General features: G+C 36.8%; 1 protein-coding gene across 1 annotated transcript; it reads right to left on the minus strand.

The window, feature by feature from the left end:
• Positions 1 to 245: 245 nt before the first annotated feature.
• On the minus strand, positions 246 to 10,468 carry moxd1l (monooxygenase, DBH-like 1, like). The gene is made up of 13 exons (XM_023269761.3): positions 10,156 to 10,468; positions 9,422 to 9,568; positions 8,561 to 8,713; positions 6,579 to 6,662; positions 6,226 to 6,381; positions 5,465 to 5,567; positions 5,144 to 5,316; positions 4,958 to 5,046; positions 4,705 to 4,801; positions 4,548 to 4,607; positions 3,108 to 3,232; positions 2,873 to 2,939; positions 246 to 1,178 (listed from the first exon to the last, which is right to left on the minus strand). The coding sequence occupies exons 1-13, from the start codon at positions 10,423 to 10,425 to the stop codon at positions 1,020 to 1,022; spliced, it is 1,683 nt and encodes a 560-aa protein (XP_023125529.2). The 5' UTR covers positions 10,426 to 10,468; the 3' UTR covers positions 246 to 1,019.
• Positions 10,469 to 13,910: the final 3,442 nt, after the last annotated feature.

Below are 13,910 nucleotides of genomic sequence, written 5' to 3' on the forward strand. Positions count from 1 at the left end.
ATCTTTCACGTTTTTTAAAATGATTGTGTTTTTCCAAGTATTTTTTTCTATTCTATAAAAGTTTTGTGCAATAAGTTTGCACTGTTTTCATTTATTTGATGGAATTAATTTATATATAATTTTCGTGCCTGTTGTCTTACACACGTTTTGTTCTTCCCCTTCCTTGTAAAGCAGTTAGATGAACCTCCATGTATGATAAGGTGCAATACAAATAAATGTAACAATAATTAAGAATAAATTTAGGCTTATATTCTTATTAAGAGAATGATCTTTATTGATTTAATATGTAAACTCTTACACATGTAAAAATCAACAGTTAGGCTTACAGTGCAAGTATTGAGCAGAATAAACATACCAAAAACAGATAAGTGTATTTGTTCTGATGCCATAGCTTAATAATTATGGCAAATGCATAGACTACATGAGAAGTATATAATGTAAGATAGAGTTGGTGGATGGTGCTCGTTAGGTACCTGCTGGTTTAGAGTTTAATTGTTTTCTGTTGTAAGTACTACTTGTTATATTCTCATTATAGTGATTCAAATGTGAAAATAATAACAAAACAACAGTTTTTGTGTAATCTGGCAGATTAAATACTAGGCTATAAAAAATATTTGTTTTATATTTATACTGAAAATCATTTAAACATCAGTTATTGTATGGAGCATCTCTATAATTGTGCAACATGATCAACGTGGAGTAATTCAGTCAAAAATATTAAAGTTATGGCTTTATGGTAGAATATTTAATACCATTAGTAAATTTAAATTCTCATAACGTGATATGAAATAGAGGAGGATGAATTTAAATTAAAAGACTGTAAATTTAGTCTATACTTGACTGACTCTATTGTGATGAGAGACAATTAACAACACAAAGCAAAGATGTGCAATATAAAGACCCAACAAACCCAGAGTAAATCAGCTGTAAAGTTGAATATGTCGAACAGGTTGCAGTTAAGATCAGTCGTGTCTCCCTTGACCAAGACTGAATATGGATGTGTTGCTCGTACAACCATGTCACACTACTGCAATCCAGAGGAATAAAAGCAACATCACTGCGCGGTTCACAATCCAGGAGGCGCAGAGTCGACTTGACGCGTTGTACTTCTGACAAGCAACGGTGGGCGTCTTCATCATCTGCCTTAGAGTGACGTTTTTTAAAATTGATGGTCTATTCTGTAAAAAGACAAGAGTTTAAAACATAAAAATACTTTATGTTACGATACAAATACTGAAAATTATGCTTGGTTGTCAGTGATTTCAACTGAAATCCAGATACTGTTAAGGAAAATGATCAAAGATTGTCTTTCTGAGACTGACAATACATATGAATACTAGCACGAGACACAAAATAAGATTTTGTCAACATGTATGCAGTGATAATGGCTGAAGACTGAATATTACCCCTTAGATGCACGAGTGATTGGACCCTACACTCTTCTATAAGTGGGTCAAAAATGACCCGTAAAAGAATCAATGTGTTTTTATGCCATTTTTGTCATTTTGGTTAGGAATAACAATTTGCATTATTGTTTGCATTATAGTTTTGTCCACATAAGAATGATTTCATGTTTGAAATAGGTTCATTTTTCACTTTATAACAGATTTTGAACATTCTGATGATTGAAAAATAAGAATAGTACACAGAGCAGCAATAGAAAAATGTCAATATCCATTTTTTTTTAACATTTTTCTCTTTTCTTCCAGCTGTTGCTGCTCTCCGTCCCTTCAAGTTTGTGTAATCCATCACCTCTTGTATGATATTATCAGTGATAAAGAGCTTGGGGTTGTAATGCAAATATTACATTTTCTTTAAAAGTGTCAAAGGTAACAAACTTATCAAAAATGTTTTTTGAGGAATAGCTGGAAAATGAAATGATAAAAAGTTTTAATTACAAAGATATTGCAAGAATATTACCTTACTGGGACACTTATGCATCTAAGGTTTAATAAAGTCAAATAAATCATTAAAGTTGCATACAAATAGACAAAAATTCCATACATTGACATAAAGAAACAAAAGAAGAAAAGAAATCGAAACAAAAGGAATGAATCCAAGAACTTCAGATGACCTGCAAAAAAGCAGCAACTCATAAAAAATTAACAAAATGTAGCATTTTAAAATCACAAAAATGTGTCTGACTGTTGCCAAAAAATGTATATAATAATAATTTTCAGATACATCTTGAATCATTGATTGATTGGTTATTTGTTAAAGTTTAATAGTTGAAGCACAGTATGTCTAAAACTGGAGGAAAAGAAATCAATCAACAAATATTTAATCATCTATAAATGGGACACGTTTTTAAACTACCATTGATGGAAGCAATAGTGGACCAAGGAGTCCACCGTCCTTTAAAAAATTTCCTCAACGAAAGGTTCTACTGCAGTTTAAGAAGTAATTCAAGGGACAAATTCACACTACTTAATTAAATGCATGGTTGTAAGACTTTAAAAAGTCTAATTTACTGATTTAGATAAGTTATTTAAGTTGCACACATTATTTTGATGGGTTATGTTGACATTACAAGACGGGTAAATGCATGAACTTAACAATGTGTGTTATTTAAAATTTTGAAATTTTGCATTCGCTGATTGAAAAGTAAATTGAAGTTGAGGTGACTTCATGAAAATGGCTCGTTTTTTTAATTTGTCTTCATGGTGAGTTCAAGTCCCCTCCTCCATGCCTGCACTATTTCAGATGGTTCAGTCTGGTCTGAAAAAGCTAATTCCCCTAGTTTTAGTGTACTCTGTTGCTTGAACATAATTTCATTAGAACTTGTAATAATTAAAATATCCAGACAATATTTTTAGAGTTCAGATTGAATAGAAAGAAAAGACACAATCAAAAACTTCACAATGATACTTACGGCGTAATCAATGACCACCTGAAATTGAGGTTGGTTCTTTAACAATGTCTCATACTCATCAGATGCTCTGTTGGAAATTAGCATAAAACCACTTCAGAAAAGCATATCAATACATCTGCATGACAAAACAATACTGTACATAGTGTACGCATCCAAACCAGCACTAGTTAGTCTCAACAGAAATGTTACGCAAAGGAATACAGTCCTTTGCGTAACATTTCTGTTCGAGTCTTACATGTCATTGACGTTGATCGTTGGTAGAAATGTAGTATTTGGCCGGCTACCGCAGTAGGTCACGTTGTTTGCAGGGTAATAGAACAGGAAAGCCACGCACATCTCATCAGTGGTTGCTAAGTCCATCTGCAAGTGGGAAAATACAAAGCATGGCAAACGTTACAGATACAAGATAAACGCCGATATTTCTACAGATGGATTCATTACGGAGTGGATGAACACCGGTTTCCATAAATTTGTGAAGACCATGTGTATCATGGCAGTGGCATGTGGTTTTCAGTGAATCATATGACTCTTAATTTTCTATGATGCAAACACTGAAATACATGTGTCTGAGAAGCACAAAAAAGACCAGAAAAAGCAAATCACTGACTTGAGTGAGTCATGAAAGTTACTTGGAGCCATTTCAAAGCAGCTTCACATCACATCCCAACAACATCTGTGCAAACAATTGTTTGTAAATGTGAAGTGCATGGTACAGTTGAGTCACTGTTGCGATCAACAAAAAAACTCCCAAGCTATCACTGCTGCTGGGAGACAATTGGTCAGGATGGCCAACCAAGAATCCCTAAAAAGCAGATCTGAATTAATCAGAAGCTGCTGGCGCACTATTATCTACTGTGTAAGAAGGAAGCCTTTCTCCAGAAACAGCATCTTAAGGCTTGACTGAAGTTTGCTACTGATCACATAGACAAAGAAAAGGTCTTCTGAAGGAAACAAAAATTGAGCTACTTGTTGACAATTCCCAGAAATATGTTTGGAGGAGACAAGATGAGGCCTTTAACTCCAAGAGCATCAAACCTACTGTCAAGCATGGTGGTGGCAGTATTATGCTCTGGGACTGTTTTGGTGTCAGTAGAATTGGTGCTTTACATAAAATAAATGAAATAATGATGGAAGGAAGGAAGGAGGATTACTCTTCAGGATAACCTAAAATCGTCAGCCAGAAGGGTTCCAACAAGACAATGACTCCAAACACATCAAAAGTGCTGAAGAAATGGTTAAGTAAGGCTAGAATTAAGCTTTTTGATTGGCAAATCAAACAATCAGGAACATCTTGGGAAACATGACAGTTGCCCAAGATGTTGATTTGACCTCCAAACTTCCGAGACTCTATTCTGATCAAACATCAACAAGATACAGTGGAACAATTTTGACTCCCAGAGGGCCCACTGCACAACCCAGAGCACCCAGAGGATCCACTGCCACCATCTTGGTCCAGACCCCATAAAACACCCGAGGGTCCTCTGGTCCAGGCCCAATGTTTCAGAGCATTTTTGACCACATAAGGTTGACCAACACAATATTAGGCAGGTGGTCATAATGTTGTGCCTGATCAGTGTAAACTATGTAAGTACTCATTTGTTTCCATCTTTTTCAGATTTTACTTAAGCGCATCATACTTTCTGATACTATAATGACATGTAGGGCACTGACCCACCTTCGTGATTCCATCTCGGTCGGTGGTGTTGTAGGTGCACTCCACTACGATCTCATCGCCCTGTAGGGGGAGGCAAGTCATTTGGCAACATAAGAACCCAAACACTGTTCTGTCTTTATCATGTAAATAAATTGGCACTGATGCAATTAAAGCTTACAGGCTTGATTGTCTTGATATTCCCCAAATTAACAGTCTGTTGCAACTCAAAGTTGTAGTTTTCATCCAAGCCCAAGAAGTCTATCTGCTTCCCACCTCTACGGAAGACACGAGGTTATGAAAGAATACAGTAGCAGCCGTCAAACCTCTGTTTAAAGCGATTTCTTACTGTGTACTTACAAGAACAGTTTTGATTTCTCATTTTGCTGTTTAATCCTCGGGCTGGCAGACTCTACTCAGCCCATTTTTCCTACCTGAAGTGGCCAACTCTGACTTTCCTCCCTGCTAGGTGAGTGTGCAACAACACAGCAAACACACTGATGTCAGGCACAGGATTCATATGCTGTGGACGACAAATCAAGACTTTCATGAATATGGTCATAAACAATGAAGATGATGTTACTTCTGCCGTTTGGAATCCGTATAGCAAAACCGTATACCACAGAAAATTGTGACGTATCACAAGTGCCGTAGGTGCGGAACTGAGAGGTTTTTGGGGGGATGTTGTACGGCAGGTTACTTCTGATCAGCACTCCTGTAGTTAGAATGCCCACATCATGCTGCCGGAGTTGGGCTGAATAGTGCAGTCTTAGTCCTGAGCTGTCTGTAATGCCTATACAGAGAGCGACAACCGCAAAAAAAAATAAAACCACATCAGTGCATATTTCATTTCTTAATTAATAAACACAATTTAAAGCCTTTGAAGTGTGTATGTAGGTATAAGAATGTATACAGTATACTACTATATATACCATATTTACCTGCTTTAATCTCTGGGTTATTGTAATGAATCTCCAGCCTATAGAACGGATCATTGTCCTCGCCTCCAAAAGGAACACCCGCATTTTCTGGAAACTCAAAAACCTGAGGTTTCAAAAATGAACTGTGAATTAACCAGTGGTGGAAAGCAACTATTTGAATTTTACTTGAGTATTTCCATTTTATGCTACTGTGTACTTCCACTTCATGACATCTGAGAGGGAAACATTTCATGTTCCTCTCTGCTAAATTTATCGGACACCTTTAGTTACTTTAAAAAAGAAGATTTTACACTTGCCTTTAAAATACAACACATTGCTAAACATTAAACCTCCAGTGTCTCACATACAGCGATGTGTATTCGGGTCACACTTCAGCTGATTAGGTATAAAAACTGAAAACAGATTTGCTTATGAGAAATTCCATTAAGTATCTCATCAGCTCAGATTTAGCTGCTGTCCCTGTTTATAAAACTGAATATAAAGTAGTTCAAACTAGCGCCACCTGGAGGACCTACAACACAAACACTTCAGTATAAATAATCGAATGAATTATTATTTAAGTAGGGTTTTTCATGCAGGACTTTAACTTGGAAAGAAGTACTTTTAAATTGCTGTTATGGTACTTTCACGTGAGTAAAACATCTAAACACTTCTTCCATGCATTGCGATCTACTTGCAGAAGTGCACTGATGTACACTAAAGACAGACAAAATGAATTTATTGAGTCAAAAATGAAGTACGAAAACTTGGTTCTCCCTCACCCCTCCTCCAATTCCCCATGAAGCCACTGGATTAAAGCAGTTGTCTCCTATGTCGCCCACGTAGCATTGGTTTTCATACGGCTCTGTCACATCGGGGGGGCACTTGTACAACAGCATGTGGTGAATGAGGTCATGGTTCTCAATCACTGGTTCAATCTGAGGAGGAGAGATTTTAGGTTAGTACATTTTAGGTTTCAGGTAGATCTTTACTTTATTCTATTCATGCAAATATCAGAAAGTGCACTTCTATACAGATGAGTGATTACAGACTGAAGCCTGGAAACTTGGAATCTCATCAAAATAGAACTGCATTAAACTGATTTATTGTGCTTACATAAAGTAAAGACGCTTACCTGATATATATGAATTTTCGTATTTAATTTTGGAAACTTCATGATCTTGCAGTGATAGTAGGTTAAAGTGGAAGGCACAGTGAACTGCAAATAATTGGCAAGGCAAGATTATTTGTGTCACACAATTCATACACAAGGTAGTTCAAGGTGCTTTACAATGGCAAAGAAATACGTTCATAAAAATTATTTAAAGGTAGACATACACTACCAGTCAAAAGTTTGGTCACACCTTCTCATTTAATGGTTTTTCTTTATTTTCATGACTATTTACATTGTAGGTTGTCACTCAAGGCATCAGAACTATGAATGAACACATATGGATATTATATTATGTATATATGCATATTGTGTAGTAAACAAAAAAGTGTGAAATAAGTCAAGACATGTTTGCTATTTTAGATTCCTCAAAATAGCCACCTTTTGCTTTGATTACTGCTTTGCACACTCATGGCATTCTCTGGATGAGCTTCATGAGGTAGAACCTGAAATGGTTTTCCAACAGTCTTGAAGGAGTTCCAGAGATGCTGAGCACTTGTTGGTCCTTGTTGGTCAGGTGACTGTGGAGGCCAGGTCATCTGATGCAGGCTTCCATCATCTCCTTCTTGGTCAGATAGCCCTTACACAGTCTGGAGGTGTGTTTGGGGTCATTGTTCTGTTGAAAATAAATGATTGTCCAACTAAATCCAAACCGGATGGGATGGCATGTCGCTGCAGGATGCTGTGGAAGCCATGCTGGTTTAGTGTGCCTTCAGTTTGGAATAAATCCCCAACAGTGTCACCAGCAAAGCAACCCACACCATCACACCTCCTCCTCCATGCTTCATGGTGGGAACCATGCATGTAGAGATCATCCGTTCACCTTTTCTGTGTTGCACAAACACACGGTGGGTGGAATCAAAGATCTCAGATTTAGACTTATCAGACCAAAGCACAGATTTCCACTGGTCTAATGTCCATTCCTGGTGTTTCTGGGTCCGAACTAATCTCTTCTGCTTGTTGCTTTCCTTAGTAGTGGTTTCTTAGCAGCTATTTGACCATAAAGGCCTGATTGGTTCAGTCTCCTCTGAACAGTTGATGTAGAGATGTGTCTGCTACTAGAACTCTGTGTGGCATTTATCTGAGTTCTAATCTGAGATGCTGTTAACTTTCCATTTCTGAGGCTGGTGACTCGGATGAACTTCTCCTCAGCAGCAGAGGAGACTCTTGGTCTTCCTTTCTTGGAACAGTCCTCATGTGAGCCAGTTTGGTCGTAGAGCTTGATGGTTTTTGTGACTGCACTTAGAGATACATTCAAAGTTTTTGCAATTTTCCAGACTGACTGACCTTCAGTTCTTAAAGTCATTATGGACTGTCGTTTCTCTTTACTTAGCTGATTGGTTCTTGCCATAATATGGATTCTAACAGTTGTCAAATAGGGCTGTCAGCTGTGTACCAACCTGACTTCTGTACAACACAACTGATGGTCCCAACCCCATTAAGAAGGCAAGAAATTCCACAAATTATCCTTGACAAGGAACACCTGTGAAGTGAAAACCATTTCAGGTTCTACCTCATGAAGCTCATCCAGAGAATGCCAAGAGTGTGCAAAGCAGTAATCAAAGCAAAAGGTGGCTCCTTTGAGAAATCAAAAATATAAAACATATTTTGACTTATTTCACACTTTTTTGTTTACTACATAAATCCACATGAGTTCATTTATAGTTTTGATGCCCTCAGTGAGAATCTACTATGTAAATAGTCATGAAAATAAAGAAAAAACATTAAATGAGAAGGTGTGTCCAAACTTTCGATTGTTAGTGTACATTAAAATCATAGAAATAAAACACAAAAGTAGACATTAGGGTCATAAAAGTGCATTAAAAGACAAGAAAACAGACTGGGCATCTAGGAGAAAGCTGCAGTAAGCAATATGGTTTTCAGGCCTGTTTTAAAAGAACCGACAGCTTGAGCAGACCTCAGTTGTTGTCAACTGTTATTCTTACGTTGTCCACTTTAGCAATAAGATAGTTGGAGTCAGTCGGGATGGTCCTCGGCATATAGTTGAGCAGGTTCACTTCCTTGGTGCCTCTGCGGTTCCCATGGTAATTAATCTCATCTGTTGTCCCATACGCATAGATTAGTTTAATGGGTTGAGCCTGTTAGAGAAATGGAAGTTATTGTCAAGAAGTATAAACACAAAAGCAACAGCATGAAAAGCCTTTCATCGGGTGAAGAAGGTCACCATAGCTTTCAGTGTTTGTGAACTGAAAAATCTTTATCTTTCAGTACAGTAACGTAGCAACCATCTAGTATTTCAGGTAATCATAACCTCGTGCATTTCTTTGTGTTGTTGCCTTTCTCTTCAAATCTGAAAACCACCTGCTGTGAAGTTAAATCCTATAAACAGAACAAAAGAGCTCACGTAACAGATGGCGATAAGCAGGAAACATGAGAACTGGGCAAACAATAAAACGAAGATGCATAATGAGCCAGAATAGTACATACAAAGAACAGCAAACCTGTGGTTTACCTCCATGGTGTAAAACAATAAAGAAAATCTGAAATGTAAAAGGTATAAACCTGTAGTAAAAGTCCTGTTCTTACAAAAATGTTTCCCTTTTTTTTGGATGTTTGCATGTTTGTTCTGTATAAAGTGTCAACCAGTCTGGCACCAAAGTATCTGGTATATTATCAAATGTTATGGAGCTTTTTACATTATTTCTCACCAAATAACTTGCAGTGAAACTTTACTGGACAAACCAGTTTCAAACTAAAGAATACTTTTGCATTAAAGATGCTTGTATTGAAATGTACATTACAATGTAGATTGTGGTAGGAAGAGAAAAGCAAACAAAACGTCTTACAGTGATGTGGAAGTCTTTGTCATCACAGGCTTTAATGGACCTCTGGAAGGTCATGGTGGTTTGACCATCTGTTTCGCTCATAGAGAGGAGGGCGTAGTTCTGCTGATCATCCACCAAAGGCATGGAATTCCCCGTGGCATGTAGATCCTAAAGGACAAACAGGCAAAAAACTCACACAGAAGAAAACGCCTATAAAATACAGAGTTTACAAAGTGCTTTAGCACACAAGGCAGAAAATGAGGATGCTCAGGAAACCAGTATTACAGAAGGAAGCCAGTCAAACAGAAACAGAAAAGATCAGAGGAGCAAAAAGTGGAGAAAGAGAGAAAAAACTACTACAACCAAAACACAGGATTTCAACATAAATAAATCAAATTTAACAAAAGTGCACATTATAGGAAAAAAGCTGTGGATAAGAGGGCAAGAAAAACAATAAACTGAATACAAGAAAATCATAACTAAAGCTTTAAATAAAACAGTAAAGAAAGATTAAAACATGAAAGCAAGCCTGTAAAAACGGACGACACTTAATCTGAAAAGCCCTTTCACCTCAGGGAGGTCTTTACCAAGCTGAGCTGTACTTGTACATATGGAGCAAGGCTGAAGCTGCTCATATGGGGCTCACATTTCGTTGAAAAAACTTGGAGCGAGACTAAAATGAGCTTTAAATGTGTAAAATCAATTCTTTGATGTATTGATAAAACCAACATCTGCTTGTGTGGTTACTCTCTTACTGTGAAGTAGCTCCCACTGGGTCCAAGTCCCCCTATGATGATGTCTGACCCCTTCATGCCTCCGTTTGGACTCAAGCCAAAGCCCACCCAGCCCGTCGAGTTGACTACCAGCTGGAATGTGATGTTTCCTTGCAGATTATCAAAGCCCCACTTCAGACACACCAGCCGGTCCCGGTCCAGGTACTCCATGAACGGCAAGGTCGGGTCCGTTGCCCCCGCCACTGTTGCCCAGGCCAGTAACAGGGGCAGGAGGGGAGGCAGAGAGCACATGGTGTCTCTGTGAGCTTGGAAAACTTCAAACTGAGCTCAGAATCAGCGACTGTGGAGTTGCCAACAAAAAAAAAACACCCACAAAACCTCCCGCCCCCCTCCTACAACACACCTGCACTGCGAGATGAACTCAAGCGATACAGTCAAAAAAAGTGCTCAGTCATTTGCCCTTGTGGAAATACCACAAGGAACAGTGCAGGAGGTCATTCCTCCGCACAGCAATAAGACTATTCAATACATTGTCTCCTAGATCACAAAAGGACTTGAAACCACTTCACATACTGGACACTTTACATTGTAAACATCATTCATTATATCTATAAACTCGTGTGCAGCTACTTCTGTCATTTGCACATGTAGCACATTCTGTTCATTGGCACATTTCTTCAGCGCTCGTGTAATTCTGTTGATTTTTTTCTCTTATATTTTCTATAATTTTATCTTATTTTATTCTACTTTCACAATACCCTACCCTAATATTCTGTGTTGTCTTATTGTTTACCCCTTTATTGAATATCCATGCTGCTGTAACAACTTAATTTCCTGACTTGATAAAGTCTAAGTCTAACCTTTCCATGCTCTCAGATTTTTGGGCTAATTTTTACTACAAATTTAAGGGTTTCTTCAGAGCTTACACTCAGCCCTAGATCTGCAGGTTCAGTGTCTTTGATGTGAGTACAAATCTCATGACTGCTCGTCAGCGCAGCCAAAACTCTTGTCATATAATTGCAAGCTCATTGCCCCTTTCTGTGCCCCTCAATGAACTGCCGGACTCAGGTGTTTGATAAATGAAGAGGTGCTGAGGAGGGAGTAGAAATGTTCTCTGTCTCACTCGTCTATCAAACGCTTGATTAAAGCCACAAACAGTTTCATGTTGCAGGAATGTGGTCATGTGATCGTTCTCTGAGCATCACATTACAGTATTTCTGCACAACAACTCACACCTGAATATCCGCCACTGCACAGAAATCGTCACAGGCTGCTCTAGATATCTGACAACATGATTCTGTTCCCCAAAATGTTCACCAACTTCTCCAAGTCTTTCAGGCAAAATTCATAAGCAGCATCGATAACCTCATTAAGTCTCCGAGTTGCACATGTGTGACTTGTCTCTGACCCCAACTCTCCATCTGTCTGTGATGGTTTCCAATGTGTTGTGTACTTCATTGTTTCATGGTTTCCATTGTGTTGTACAAATGTTGTGTGTTGTGGCAACAAATACTTAATCCCCCTATGTCGACAAGAATGGGAACAATTTAATGAAATATAACACTGTTCTCTTACAGCACTTCATGTGCAATAACATCATCCTAACAGTTTTTTATTTTTATTTTTTTGCTCAATAACGTTTTAACTAAAACAACAGAAATATGGGTACATTGTCCTTCATGCCATACCTGTACATGTCCATATATATACACTACCTTTCAAAATTTTTGGGTCCCCCAGACAATTTTATGTTTTCCAAGAAAACTCACACTTTTATATATGTGCTGACATAATTGTACAAAAGTTTTCTAATCGTCAGTTAGCCTTTCAACACCATTAGCTAACACAATGTAGCATTAGAACACAGGAGTGATGGTTGCTGGAAATGTTCCTCTGTACCTCTATGGAGATATTCCATTAAAAATTTCCAGCTAGAATAGTCATGTACCACATTAACAATGTCTAGACTGGATTTCTGACTCATTTACTGTTATCTTCATTGAAAAAAAACTGCTTTTCTTCGAAGAAAAAGGACATTAAATGACCCCAAACTTTTCAACATATACATATATACATATGTGCATATATATATATATACATATATATATATATATATATATATATATATATATATATATATATATATATATATATATATATATATATATATATATATATATATATATATATATATATATTCATCATGTCAAAATGCTGCATATCATATGTAAAATAATCATGCCTTGCACATTGTCTTTATAAAACTTTGGTATGTCTTAATTTTTTAGCCTTATTGTAATTTTGTATTTCTTATTTTTGTTAGGATTTTTTTAAGGCACTGCTAGCTGAACACTGAATTGATATCACATATGAATATTACAATATTGATATTAATAACCATTTATTGTGTAATTAATGCATGAGTTGTGTTGACCTGATTAGAGGGAGAGCATTAACCCCAGATTCTGGAGGGTTCAATACATGATGGATACAGACGGGTCAAGCTGGAAAGTTACAGCTGCACACACACACACACACACACACACACACACACACACACACACACACACACACACACACACACACACACACACACCTCATCTTATCTTATCTTATCTTATCTTATCTTATCTTATCTTATCTTATCTTATCTTATCTTATCTTATCTTATCTTATCTTATCTTATCTTATCTTATCTTATCTTATCTTATCTTATCTTATCTTATCTTATCATCTTACTATATTTGCATTGCATATTTACTATTGTGTCTACCTGCCCAGTGGCTGCTAGTATCTAATTGTAGTACAATGGATTTCTTTTAATGTTTTTGTGCACAAAAAAATAAAAAATTACACAGATGAGTGTTTTTGTTATTTGGTCTACTGTCCATCCATCCATTATCTATACACCGCTTAATCCTCTGTAGGGTCATGGAGGGACTGGAATCTACCCCAGCTGATTTATGGTGAAAATGGGGTTTAGTTGCAGTAACACGTAGCACGACAGATGAGGTTTTGTATCCACACATATCAAATGTGGTCTTTGAAATTAAAATGTAATGGCACCTTAAGCCCAGCAGAGGTCGACTGAAGCATAAGAAATAAGTTAAGGGTAACTCCCTTTCAACTGTCAGCAAAACAGTCTATGGTCAGGAAACATATGTAGCTGCCACCAGTGGTCAGAGCACTAATCAACAGGGCAGTTTTTATTATTTATTACAGAAACATGTATTATTATTATTATTATTATTATTATTATTATTATTATTATTATTATTATTATTATTATTATTATTATTATTATTATTATTATTATTATTATTATTACAATTAGTAGTAGTAGTAGTACATTGGTGATATTTTAAAAGTAATTTCGAATATTATGATTACATTTTCGATATTGTCATTATTTTAATATTATTGTATCTATTCTCAGATGTACGTCGGTTTGGATTAAAGCATCTGCTAAATGAAATTGCAGAATTGTATGATTACGTTAGCCATTAGCTGCTAGCCGTTAGTGTTATTCACGGTTAATTTTTTATTTTTGTTTGTATATTTTGTTTTTCGGTTTAGCAAGTTTTATTTTATTTTATTACTCCTTCAGTTTTTCTGTAACTGAGAAAATTTACAACTTTGTTTCGTTTAGTTTATTTAGTAAAAATGAAAAAAATTTAAAAAGTTCTTAGGTGTTTGATTTTAAACGGTCCGGTGCTCGGGGGGCCGTGTCGGACCTGGACGACCGTTCCGGGTTACTCTCTCAGGTCACTCCCTCC

The sequence above is a fragment of the Amphiprion ocellaris genome, chromosome 12 (assembly GCF_022539595.1).
Source record: "Amphiprion ocellaris isolate individual 3 ecotype Okinawa chromosome 12, ASM2253959v1, whole genome shotgun sequence".
In the NCBI taxonomy this organism is placed as follows: domain Eukaryota; kingdom Metazoa; phylum Chordata; class Actinopteri; family Pomacentridae; genus Amphiprion; species Amphiprion ocellaris.

Coding starts and splice junctions, on each gene's coding strand:
- moxd1l (XM_023269761.3), bottom strand. CDS start 10,425: ATGTGCTCTCTGCCTCCCCTCCTGCCCCTGTTACTGGCCTGGGCAACA. Junction 5,568..6,225: donor CATGGGGAATTGGAGGAGGG/GTGAGGGAGAAC, acceptor TTGAAACCTCAG/GTTTTTGAGTTTCCAGAAAA. Junction 5,317..5,464: donor TAACCCAGAGATTAAAGCAG/GTAAATATGGTA, acceptor CTCTCTGTATAG/GCATTACAGACAGCTCAGGA.